The sequence below is a fragment of the Coregonus lavaretus genome (genome assembly GCF_964263955.1).
Source record: "Coregonus lavaretus genome assembly, chromosome: 13".
NCBI lineage: Eukaryota > Metazoa > Chordata > Actinopteri > Salmoniformes > Salmonidae > Coregonus > Coregonus lavaretus.
In genome coordinates, this window is record NC_140000.1 from 21,163,754 (window position 1) to 21,177,165 (window position 13,412).

General features: G+C 43.3%; 1 protein-coding gene across 1 annotated transcript in view; it reads left to right on the plus strand.

The window, feature by feature from the left end:
• The first annotated feature begins 327 nt into the window (after positions 1–327).
• The window catches only part of LOC311139393 (ribosome biogenesis protein BMS1 homolog), a 33,217-nt gene continuing 20,132 nt past the window's right edge, over positions 328–13,412 (plus strand). Inside the window, exons 1-13 of the mRNA XM_084174262.1 lie at positions 328–466; positions 5,887–6,078; positions 6,420–6,610; positions 6,847–6,926; positions 7,503–7,691; positions 8,923–9,065; positions 9,453–9,574; positions 9,917–10,110; positions 10,442–10,608; positions 11,031–11,659; positions 12,238–12,339; positions 12,622–12,776; positions 13,109–13,190. Of these exons, the coding sequence (XP_084030388.1) occupies positions 5,897–6,078; positions 6,420–6,610; positions 6,847–6,926; positions 7,503–7,691; positions 8,923–9,065; positions 9,453–9,574; positions 9,917–10,110; positions 10,442–10,608; positions 11,031–11,659; positions 12,238–12,339; positions 12,622–12,776; positions 13,109–13,190 (2,236 nt within the window). The 5' untranslated portion in view covers positions 328–466; positions 5,887–5,896. The remainder of the gene's footprint in view (positions 467–5,886; positions 6,079–6,419; positions 6,611–6,846; positions 6,927–7,502; positions 7,692–8,922; positions 9,066–9,452; positions 9,575–9,916; positions 10,111–10,441; positions 10,609–11,030; positions 11,660–12,237; positions 12,340–12,621; positions 12,777–13,108; positions 13,191–13,412) is intronic.

Sequence of the window (13,412 nt, forward strand, 5' to 3'; positions counted from 1 at the left end):
TTACATATTCTATCACTATTTATTGTATTTATTCAAAATAAACACCTACTTTATGTGAACTGCTGTTTTGATAATTGATTCTCTAATAATTGACAATGAAATAGAACAACCATACCATACCCGCAGTAATTTGAGTCAAATGTGCGGTAAGTAGCATGTGACTCCCATCTAATTTAGGAGAAAGCTTTTAAATCAGTCTTCCTTTGTCATTGATAGTTTTGACAGATATATTTGTGCAGCGATTAGACTACAGCGGAACGTTTTTGTAGGCGGAACGTTTAAATTGGTGTGATGTTTCCTATACTACTGGAAATACAGATGGCTGTCACTTCCGGATTTGCATTACACACGTGAGAAAGTTGGAAACACGTTTGTTTTGCAACTATTGTATTTATCCAGATGAAGTAAACAAATGCACTTCATTAACTGACTGGAAATCAAGTCGTTGGAAGTAGCTATCTCACAGGTAATGTGGCTTTATTTCTCCCTGCTTTCATACGTTGCAATTAGCTTTGCCAAGTACCTCAACCAGAAACCTGGTCTCAGAGCAATTCGTATTATTCTGTATGTAAATGCGACACACTCCATGTATACTGAACAAAAATATAAATTCAACATGCAACAATTTCAACGATTTTACTGAGTTACAGTTCATATAAGAAAATCAGTCAATTTAAATAATTTAATTAGGCCCTAATCTATGGATTTCAAATTACTGGGCAGGGGCTCAGCCATGGGTGGGCATAGGCCCACCCACTTGGAAGCCAGGGCCACCCACTGGGGTGGCCGAGCCAATCAGAATGAGTTTTTCCCCACAAAAGGGCTTTATTACAGACAAATACTCCTCAGTTTCATCAGCTGTCCTGGTGGCTGTGCTCAGACGATCCTGCAGGTGAAGAAGCTGCATGTGGTGTCCTGGGCTGGCGTGGTTACACGTGGTCTGCGTTTGTGAGGCCCCGGTTGGATGTACTGCCAAATTCTCTAAAACAATGTTGGAGGCGGGTTATGGTAGAGAAATTAACATTAAATTATCTGGCAACAGCTCTGGTGGACATTGCTGCAGTCAGCATGCCAATTGCACGCTCCCTCAAAACTTGAGACATTTGTGGCATTGTGCTATGTGACAAAACTGCACATTTTAGTGGCCTTTTATTTACTCCAGCACAAGGTGTAATGATCATGCTGTTTAATCAGCTTCTTGATATGCCACATCTGTCAGGTGGATGGATTATCTTGGCAAAGGAGAAATGCTCACTAACAGGGATGCGAACAAATTTGTGCACACAATTTGAGAGAAATACGATTTTTGTGTGTATGGAACATTTCTGGGATCTTTTATTTCAGTTCATGAAACGTGACCAACACTTAACATGTTGCATTTATTTTTTTGTTCAGTATATATGTTACGTTTCATATGTATTAATTTGTGGATGTCCATCATCCATTTCGGATGACAATTACGAATTACAATTCGTATTATATCTTAGGAATTTGCTAAACTTATAACATTCTAGGCTAGGGGTTAAGGTGAGGTTAACATGCTAAATAGTTGCAAAGTAGCTAAGAAGTAGTAACTAGTTGAAAAGTTGCTAAAATGCTAAAGTTGTCCATGATGAGATTGGTATCTATGGGAGAGCCATCCCTTAAGTAGACTGGAACTGTGCCCATTTTTTTCAATGGTAAACTGCCTGAGTAAAACATCTTAATTTATCCACCAGTAGCCCACCGGCCAGCAGATGGAGCTATTATTCCATTTAGGTTGTTTGTCATCTGCGTCCAACTGGAAACTATGCAGTCGGCTATATACTTGTCGTATCCCCTGTTCACTGGCTTGTACATAAAACATCCTCCATTCAGGCTGCAAGGGCATTGATTTCCTCCTTGCCTAGCTTTACAGGCGAGCCTGTAAACATATACGTGCTGTAAAAAACAAACATTTCCACCACCATGCTAGTGGCTAATGCTACTTCCTGATTTGGAAAAGTCTAGCGTGTTTTGTTTACATTTGGAACGTTTACTGACATTTGCTATTTCCATCAGGCCTTTCATGACATTTAAAAAAATCCTACATGTACATTTATCCTAAATGCGCATAAAAGGTTGGATGGAAACCTGGTTAGTGGCATATCCCATCCCTGCATTGAGGTATGTTTTCCAACCCATATCTCTCGCCGGCTCTGTGGTGTCTTAATCTAACCATGATGGCGTTCCGACTCCAGTGCAACTCAGTGTAAACAAGTTGGAATCTGCTGGCTAAGTCGGCTGCATAGATTCCAGTTGGACGCAGTTGACAAATGACGTAACATTTTGAAATGAACCTCCGACTCCTTTGAGTTGCTATGCGTCAATACTTTAAAAAATGTACATTCTTAAACCATTACCGTGTACCTATGTTTGTCCTCTGTTGCGTGCCTTTCTTAGTTTGCTGAAATCCATACATTTTTATAAAACGTTAATCAAATACAACCACCAACTTTTTCCTTGTTAAGATTCAATTGGCACATGTGCATTCACACTGAGTTGCCTTCTTAGAGCAACGGCAATGAGGAAACAGTAAGTGGTTGTATTTGATTAACGTTTTATTAAAATGTTTTGTTTTCAGCAAACAAAGAAAAGCACGCAACAGAGGACGCACATAGGTTCATTAAAAAAACTATAGTCTCAACTACGTGAAGGAGTTGAGGTACTTGGCATCAATTGGCTACAATTTGTACGCCAGATTATGTGATATCTTAATAATACGTTTCCATTACTGGGCGTTACAGGTTAGCTTATACAAAACGTTGCCATAGTCAGATTTTTCTTAACAATAGTTTTTTTACCGAATCGAGAATGAAGAAAGTATCCTAGAAAGTCTGTGTTCAGTTGCAGGTGGTTCTCCAAAAACCAGAGACTATTCAGAAAGATATTAAATCCACGTTTGCACCGAGTGAGGAGTTTCCTCGGCATTTTAGCTGCCAGACATCTTGCATTTCCCAACATCTTTGCAGGAACTAGTCATTTCTATGTCCTGCGGCCACTTGTAGAAGTACAGTGGGGAAAAAAAGTATTTAGTCAGCCACCAATTGTGCAAGTTCTCCCACTTAAAAAGATGAGAGGCCTGTAATTTTCATCATAGGTACACGTCAACTATGACAGACAAAATGAGAAAAAAAATCCAGAAAATCACATTGTAGGATTTTTAATGAATTTATTTGCAAATTATGGTGGAAAATAAGTATTTGGTCAATAACAAAAGTTTCTCAATACTTTGTTATATACCCTTTGTTGGCAATGACACAGGTCAAACGTTTTCTGTAAGTCTTCACAAGGTTTTCACACACTGTTGCTGGTATTTTGGCCCATTCCTCCATGCAGATCTCCTCTAGAGCAGTGATGTTTTGGGGCTGTCGCTGGGCAACACGGACTTTCAACTCCCTCCAAAGATTTTCTATGGGGTTGAGATCTGGAGACTGGCTAGGCCACTCCAGGACCTTGAAATGCTTCTTACGAAGCCACTCCTTCGTTGCCCGGGCGGTGTGTTTGGGATCATTGTCATGCTGAAAGACCCAGCCACGTTTCATCTTCAATGCCCTTGCTGATGGAAGGAGGTTTTCACTCAAAATCTCACGATACATGGCCCCATTCATTCTTTCCTTTACACGGATCAGTCGTCCTGGTCCCTTTGCAGAAAACAGCCCCAAAGCATGATGTTTCCACCCCCATGCTTCACAGTAGGTATGTTGTCTTTGGATGCAACTCAGCATTCTTTGTCCTCCAAACACGACGAGTTGAGTTTTTACCAAAAAGTTATATTTTGGTTTCATCTGACCATATGACATTCTCCCAATCCTCTTCTGGATCATCCAAATGCACTCTAGCAAACTTCAGACGGGCCTGGACATGTACTGGCTTAAGCAGGGGGAAACGTCTGGCACTGCATGATTTGAGTCCCTGGCGGCGTAGTGTGTTACTGATGGTAGGCTTTGTTACTTTGGTCCCAGCTCTCTGCAGGTCATTCACTAGGTCCCCCCGTGTGGTTCTGGGATTTTTGCTCACCGTTCTTGTGATCATTTTGACCCCACGGGGTGAGATCTTGCGTGGAGCCCCAGATCGAGGGAGATTATCAGTGGTCTTGTATGTCTTCCATTTCCTAATAATTGCTCCCACAGTTGATTTCTTCAAACCAAGCTGCTTACCTATTGCAGATTCAGTCTTCCCAGCCTGGTGCAGGTCTACAATTTTGTTTCTGGTGTCCTTTGACAGCTCTTTGGTCTTGTTTGAGGTTGTGGACAGGTGTCTTTTATACTGATAACAAGTTCAAACAGGTGCCATTAATGCAGGTAATGAGTGGAGGACAGAGGAGCCTCTTAAAGAAGTTGTTACAGGTCTGTGAGAGCCAGAAATCTTGCTTGTTTGTAGGTGACCAAATACTTATTTTCCACCATAATTTGCAAATAAATTCATAAAAAATCCTACAATGTGATTTTCTGGAGAAAAAAATTCTCAATTTGTCTGTCATGGTTGCCGTGTACCTATGATGAAAATTACAGGCCTCTCTCATCTTTTTAAGTGGGAGAACTTGCACAATTGGTGGCTGACTAAATACTTTTTCCCCCACTGTAGATGGCAGCGCATCACACATTGCGACCAAAACAAAGATGTACACACATGCAAGAGGCATTTCTCACTCGATACAAAACATGGATGTAATATCTTTCTGAATATTCTCTGGTTTTTGGAGAACCACCTGCAACCGGACACTGACATTTTTAAGATACTTTTTTCACAGAATCAAGAACGAAGAAAGTATCGCCAAGAACAGGTAAGTTGAAAAATCTATGGCTTTTGTCTAAGCTAACCTGTAATGGAAACGTATTATTAAGTTATATCGCGCTATCTGGCGTACAAACTGTAGCTTACATTGCAATGAGCTCCAAGCTAAATCTGTTTGCATGGTAGCTAGCTAGACATGCAGTTAGTGTAATAACAGTCAGGTTTTCTTTAAGAAGTACAAAAAGAGACTCATCAACACTTGTTGATGAGTAAATGTCGTAATACAAACATGAAGACGACTGACGTAATGGTCGACAAATGAGGCAAACAATTTATGATAATGTGGTTAGTTGATTGAAAGTAGTGGTGCTCCCAAAACACCCACTAGCTATTAGGGCCGGGACGATACCAGTATCTCGATCTTTTTTCAATGTCAAAAATGAAAATGCAAAGCAAATAACTCTTTGGTCCTTTAAAAACCTGCTGTATGTAAAATAGTGTGCTATAGCTTGGAAAATAAATAAATATGACTCTGGATGACAACATAATGATGTTTGTTTCCAACATTAGGACTGTTTTCCTAAAGAAGTTAAATCTGTTTTGTTTCTTGCTACGATACTAACGAGTATCTCTATACTGGTATCGTCCCGGCCCTACTAGCTATGATGCTAGCTGTGGAAAATGCTTGTACAATGTGTAGGAACATTGTGTAGCATAGACCAAGTTGCTGCAGTGACTTTTATATTGTAAGACAAAACCATCACCTCTTACTGATATTTATTTCAGTAGAGGGACCCTACTGTAGCTCAGCTGGTAGAGCACGGCGCTTGTAACGCCAAGGTAGTGGGTTCGATCCCCGGGACCACCCATACACAAAAATTTATGCACGCATGACTAAGTCGCTTTGGATAAAAGCGTCTGCTAAATGGCATATTATTATTATTATTAAATGTACTGCAACCATTATGGGCAAGTTTCTTGAGAGACTAGCTAGTTCACTCGCATACAGGGAGGGAGTTGGAATTATCGCTATTATTGTTACATGAAGCACCTAATTAAGTGGGGTGTGCATTAGACAAAGCTACATTTGATCCTTCAAGCTTCAGTTTCTGACGTGTGTGTGATTGTCAGATAGGAGAAGATGGAAGGGAAGGAGCCAAAGAAGGAACAGAAGCGGCACCAGCAGAAGCACAGCGGGCCCAAGGCAGAGAGGAAGAAGAGCAGGAAGCAGCTGGGAACCCCAGCCGGAGATGATGAACGCAAGAGGAACCCCAAAGCGTTTGCTGTCCAGTCAGCAGTGCGCATGGCCAAAACCTTCCACAGGTCAGCAGCATTCGTATACATGCCCCTTTATACTACACTACATGAAAAATCATCCCACCATAAACTTTAATGTTTGCGTTTTTAGCATTGATTTAGTTTTGTTTCACAAGGTTTACATAGTATTTTGTTGTGTTTTTTAGTTACTGTGACACTAATCTGTGGTTTTACAAGTTCGTAGAAACAACCTTAGGACTGAATGCTGTTAATGTATCTTGAGTGTTTCAGACAGACAGACATTGAGATTTAGAAAAGCAGTGTAGAGGAGGCAGCATAACAAGTGCAGACATACACAGTTCAACATTGTAGGAAGCTATAAACACTGTTCTTTCCCCTTCTCCCAGAGCCCAGGACCTAAAGGCCAAGAAACATCACATACCCCTGGTGGACCGCACCCCTCTGGAGCCTCCCCCGATAGTGGTGGTGGTGGTAGGACCCCCCAAGGTGGGCAAGAGCACCCTCATCCGCTGCCTGATCAAAAACTTCACGCGGCAGAAACTAGGGGACATTTGCGGGCCTGTGACCATAGTCTCTGGTGAGTTGAGCTTGGGTCGTATTCATTAGCGCACACCATAGCAAAGCATTTTGCAACAGAAAGCACTTCTTCTTGGACAAGTTAAGGTAGTCCCTCCCCGTTTTGTCACGTTTGCTTCTGTTTAGTTCCTAGTGAATACCACCCTGCATGACCACAGGGCTGTAATTTAATGTGTTGTTTTCCTTGTGTGCTAATGCCGCCCCATCACAATCTTAATTTCTTAATTTTCCTTTCAGGAAAGAAGAGGCGTCTTACCTTTGTCGAGTGTAGCAATGACATCAATACAATGATTGACTTGGCAAAGGTTGCTGACCTGGTAAGTTAAAGCCAAAATGTCTGAATTTTAAAGTAATAAAAACTAGATAGAAATGTACTTACATTTTAGTCATTTAGCAGACGCTCTTATCCAGAGTGACTTACAGTTTAGTGAGTGCATACATTTTTCATACTGGCCCCCTGTGGGAAACGAACCCACAACCCTGACGTTGCAAGCGCCATGCTCTACCAACTGAGCTACAGGAGGCCCACATAAACTTTTTTTTTATTTTTATTTTTATTTTTTTACTTCTTATGATATTGGAGTAATGTCTGTTTTGATGCCTTATTGTTGACTTTTTAGTATATTTTATCACACTACAAAAATGCAGTGTTGGCATAAACACTATGGATGTGTCCCAAATGACATCCTATTCCCTATGTAGTACATTACTTTTGACCAGGGCCCATAGGGCTCTGGTCAAAAGTAGTGCCATATATAGCGAGTAGGATGCCATTTGAGATGCACATATCTGTGACAATTGAATTGAATCCAGATTTCCCTACCAGACAATAAAAATAGACCTGACTTGATGATATCAGTGAGATAAAGACTGACGTCCCTGTGGTCCACCAGGTGCTGATGCTCATTGACGCCAGCTTCGGCTTTGAGATGGAGACCTTTGAGTTTCTCAACATCTGCCAGGTGCACGGCTTCCCGCGCATCATGGGCGTGCTCACCCACCTGGACTCGTTCCGCAATAACAAGGCCCTGCGCAAGACCAAGAAGCGGCTCAAACACCGCTTCTGGACCGAGGTCTACCAGGTAAGCACCGAATTAGAATGAGAGACTTTCTCTTTGGCTTCACACCATAAATAGTATTAGCAATTGTGTGTGTGTATATAAGGGTGAGTGAGTCAGTGCAAATAGTCTCTTAAAATGCAGCTGTGAAAAGAGTCAGTGCAAATATTTTCTTAAGGTGCAGGTGAGTACAGGTAGACGGGTCTGTGCAGGTGGACAGCTTAGGGTTAGCTGCTCAACAGTCTTATGGACTGGAGGTAGAAGCTGTCTCGGAACCTGTTCGTCCGAGACCTGATGCTCAGGTACCGCCTGCCGGACGGTAGCAGAGAGAGCAGTCTGTGGCTGGAATCCTTGGCGATCTTCCGGGCTTCCTCAGAGACCGCCTGGTGTAGATGTCCTTCTACCTGCATGACTGGGCAGTCTTCACCACCCTCTGTAGAGTCTTGCGGTTCAGGCCTGGTAGTTGCCGTACCAGGCGGTGATGCAGCCAGACAGAATGCTCTCAATGGTGCACCTGTAAAGGTCCCTGAGGATCTGAGGGGCCATGCCAAACCTCTTCAGCAGTCCTGTATTCTACGATCACCTCCTTGGTTTTGCTGAGGTTGAGGGAGAGATTATTGTCCTGGCACAACTCTGCCAGGGCTCTAACCTCCTCCCTGTAGGCTTTCTCGTCGTTGTCGGTGATCAGGCCTATCACCGTCGCGTCGTCAGCAAACTTGATGATGGAGTTGGTTTGACAGTTTTTTGTTTTTTTTTGCAAAGTGTTTTTATTTGTTTTCACAAAGATATTCAAACTGTACAAAGCATGGATAATACCAAAAGTAACAACAACTGAACACCATACTGTAACTACCCATATACGATCTATAGCTAGCACATTTCATATTTCATTGTCTTATTCTTTCTTGGCAAGAGCTGAGATATTTCTGATGTGCTAGATAAACCTTGGAGGTAAATTAGCAGAGTTGGCCAGTCTGTGCCAACCCTGCACATCCCCTTCATACATCCTGAAACTCAGCGTTTTTCTCTTGTGCTATGGAAGTGACAAGTTGACTTGTGATTTTCTTAGGTTTGTCTTGAGAAGACGTTTAACGTGTACACAATCTGTCAGAGCTTGCATGTTGTGAATGTGTACAATATAGTTATAAAGGTCATCACAATCTCATCAACATGGCATACGGTGTTTCTCTGAACCTAATCCACCACAAGTCCCTTTCCTGAAGAGTGTTCCACATTCCCTCTTTGTTTCCCCCAGGGTGCCAAACTCTTCTACCTGTCCGGTATGGTGTACGGAGAGTACCAGATCCAGGAGGTCAAGAACCTGGGCCGCTTCATCTCGGTCATGAAGTTCCGCCCGCTGGTGTGGCAGCAATCTCATCCCTACGTCGTGGCCGACCGGTGAGTGTCCAGACCTCTTAGAGCGATGTGTTTGTAATGGAACGTACAATATGTAGCCAGGACTGATTCAGCGTAGGGAAAGTGACTACCAGGGAGAAGCAGTACCCCGACCTCGATGCTCGGCTTTGAGTGCCCAGACTATTGTATTCTTACCTGTCTGGCTTTTGGGCAAATGATGTGTTCTGTATGTTGCTATGCTTGTTCTGTGAATGCTATGATGCAGTTGAATGGTGGCATGTATGGTTATTGTGTGTGTAATTGTGCACACTTGCATGCCTGCGAGCAATGGATCCCAGCACCCTGCTTGCATTTTCACTCCCTGTTAATTAGTTTTTTGTTTAACTGATCCCCTTCACTGTTCCTCAATCACACTCGCCATCTACACAGCATGGAGGATTTGACGGACCCCGAGATGGTGAGGGTGGACCCCAAGTGTGATCGTACTGTATCTCTCTATGGCTACCTGAGGGGGACATACTTGAAGAATAAAGGCCAGGTCCATATCCCTGGTAAGTACGCTCATTGGGTTAAGAGTAAATAAGAATCTGAGCCCTTTTGAGGAACATTGACTTCTAGAGAAGAGATTAATTGAATACTGTATCAGTACTCGCAAAGCTAGTACATATTGACTTGCACTATTCACATTCACCAATTCATTTAGCAAATAAACATAGCATGTGGTTACTGCAGTGGTGTATTTGGGCAATGTTTCACTCCTACACACCTCTGAACAGAGATTTTATCTCAATTGTACAAAGGTGGGGTTTTGAAAACATTGATTCGGAAAGCTGTATTGTCCTAACATTGGGCAATTTGGTTTGAAACCAAACACATGGTGGCACCCTCTGCAGGTGTGGGGGACTTTGCGGTGGCAGACGTCAGCTTCCTGCCAGACCCCTGCGGTCTGCCTGAGGCGCAGAAGAAGAGGGCGCTGAACGAGAAGGAGCGGCTGCTCTACGCTCCCATGGCGGGGGTCGGGGGGGTCGTGTACGATAAGGACGCAGTCTACATCGACCTGCCTGGCGGCCACGTCAATCAGGAACAGGTCAGTTCCATCCCCTGGGCCATGTTCAGTAAGACACAGAAAAGGAAAATGCTTTGAAACATTTAACAAAACAAAAAAAAACTATCTATTTTTATTGGTCAAAGTCAGGTAGTTCAATACATATGATGGATGTGATATGGAAGTGCTCCTGAATGTAATTGACTCCTGTTATATACAATGGCTTGAGACTGTTATGAATGAGTGCACTAAACCGAAAGTGTCATGGGCCATTAAATTCCCTCTCCCCTGAACCTAGATAATGTACAGATGATTTAGGTAATGTGTGTGCACACGCTCCTATAATCAGTTATTTCTGTTCCGTGTCCACCAGGAGGAGGTCCGTCCCACCACAGAGTTGGTCCAATCCCTCATCGGTACACACACCACCCTGGATGTCAAGATGGCCGCCAGCAAAGTGTCACTGTTCACAGGGACGGCCGCCCTGACCCCCGGGGAAGTGGAGGAGGAGGAAGAGGAGGAGGAGGAGGAGGAGAACGGGTGAGTGCACAGTGAAGCTCGCACAACAACGTCTTGGAAATCTCAAATGATACGCTATTCCCATATATTGTGCACTACTTTTGTGGCCACTATGGAATCATTTGAGACACAGCCCTAAACTCATTGTTAAAATTGGTTAAAGACGAATTGTCAAGAGTGGCAGCCCTACAATCATTGTTAAAATCTGTTATAAACGTATCGTTAAAAGAGAACCTCATCGTCATTTTATTCTCATGGACTGTCAAGTCCTTGTAATTTGAGTCGCTACATTTCTCCAGTCCTATTCCTTAGCTTTATAGCAAACCAAGTGGCTGCCGTTTTGTTCTTTTACGAAATAAAAAGTGGGCCCTTAAATACAGGCATATAGAAAATGATATCAATTTTTGCCTCTGACTTGTGTTGGTCTCCATCTTGTCTCACAGGCTGACGTCAGGTCCACAGGAGAGCCGAGTCTGGGACCCTGAGACACAGAGAGAGCGGAGGAAGGCTGTCTTCACTGAAGAGGAAGATGATGATGATGATGACAGCGAGGGTAGCAGTGAAGAAGAGGGGGATGAGGAAGAAGAGTCTGAAGAAGAGGATGAGGAAGATGAGGGGGGAAACAAAAGAGAAGAAGAAGAAACAGTTTTGAAGAAAGAGGCAAAGGACAACACTGAACCAAAAGAGAATCAAGGAATAAAGACCGCCCCTCCGGTGAAGAGACAGAAGATGGAGGAAAGGAAAGCAGAGAAGGAGCCAGTGGTGGAGGTACCTGCCTTTGCAGACAGTGAGGATGAGCTGGAAATGAGTGAGGAGGAGGGAGAAGGGGTGAAGGGAGAGCAGGAGAGTGAAGGAGAGGAGAGTGATTCTGAGGGGGAAGAAGATGAAGATGGTGATGTCAAACCAAGAGACTCGGGTCATTGCTCGGAGGAAGAGGAGGATGCGAGTGATTCAATGGAAGAGGATGACTGTGAAACCAAGGTCTCGGGCAAAGAAAGCAAGAAGTCGAATGCCACCTCCAAAATGGAAGATGAGGAGATGGAGGGAGGAGAGCTGTGCTATGAAAGTGCAGGTAATATTCGGTCTATTCAGCGTAGTTCCATTGTGGCCCCTCCCCCTTGTCTATACTACATCTTCAGTGTCCACAGAATTTTGTTCAAGCCCATCGCTTACAAACCTAATTCCAATAATTCTGCTCTGAATTGAAGACCAAGTTGAGTACTTGAATCAGGTGTGTTAGTGGCGGGCTAGAACTAAAACCTGCACGCTCTGGTGTAAGCAATATTGTAATGTATCCACCTTACCCGTACAGTTGGCTGTTGAATTCCAAATCAACCTAGCCCTTACTCTCTAGGCACTCCTGTAGATCTGACAGGACTGGATAGGTTTCTTGCCTTGTGATAGGATAATCAAATGACCTATCCAATCGTATCATAACATTTAACTTTTTTTTTTACATATCAGATTTACAGGAGTGCCTAGGGGCTAAGGGTTGATTTGGAATTCAGAATGCATGCGTCTTCTGTCTGCCATATTGCTTTCACCTTGTGAATACTGATTGGGAGGGGAAGTGGCCAAATGGAACAAGAACTGAAGTTGGAATCAATAATTAATTTGACCTTTGACCCTAACCCACCAAATGTTTCTCAGGGGCACTGCGGTGGAAGGAGGGTCTGCAACAGAAAGCATCGGAGGCGTTTCTACGGCAACAGCGCGCCGCCCCCAATCTACGTAAACTGGTGTACGGCACAGGTAACGTCTCCTCCTGGGTTTCGGTAACAAGATCGGTTTGTTTTGTTCTTAGAATGTTTTAGGCTTTTTTTTTTATGGACATTTTCCCTTTTATCCTAATGTCATGGCGGCTCTTGTTTGTTGAGCACTAGAGTGTATTCATTAATGCACACTGTAGCAAAATGTTTTGCAATGAAAATGAGCGTTTCTTATTGGACAAGTTCAGGTCCTCCCTATTTCGGCCCATTTGCTTCTGTTTGTGCCTAGCCTTGATTTCTGACTGACTACGCTTATTTCCTTCAGTGGCGGAGGTTGATGGTGATGGGGAGGAGGATGAGGAGGAGCTGGGAGGGCTGTTTCGAGTCAGCCGCCCCGAGAAGGGCAAGAAGCATCGTGCGGACGGCGTGGACTGCTCCCGTTTTGACCCCGATGCCGCTCACAACTGGGACCTGGAAGAGGTAAAGGGGGAAACCATATCATAGCGCCTCTTTCCTTTGTCCCATCTCTTTTACTACAGGGTTTATCTTCCTCTGGGACCCCAAGGGTTGCACATTTTTGTTTTAACCCAGCACTAGCACACCTGATTTGGCACTGGACATTTAAAGTGTGGAAAGACCAACAGTTTGAAGAAAGGCATTAAGTAAGACGTTAGAAGCTATGGATGGAGGCATCCATTCATATTCTGACCTGGGTTGGGGTCAATACAATAATTTATATTCCATCAACTCAAGAGATGAATTACATTTATTGAGAATATTTTTTGTAATTGACATAAATATTGTGTCCTCAGATGCTGGACTCGATACGGGACTGTTTTGTGACAGGGAAATGGGAGGACGATCAAGATGCTGCTACATTGCTGAAGGAGGATGGTAAAGATTTGCAGCTCATTGCTCAATAATGTTTGGATTGTTTTCATGACTTTCTTGGTCTTGTCCTTAAAAGTGCTTTATAACTGCAATCTGTCCCATTTTAAATGCAATCTGTAAAGGTCGACTCCTGTGTGCACATCAAATATGGTAAGCAGAGAGCAATTGAAATTAATTTTACCCAATTCAAATTATTTTCATGTGCTCCGGATATGGACTCATATT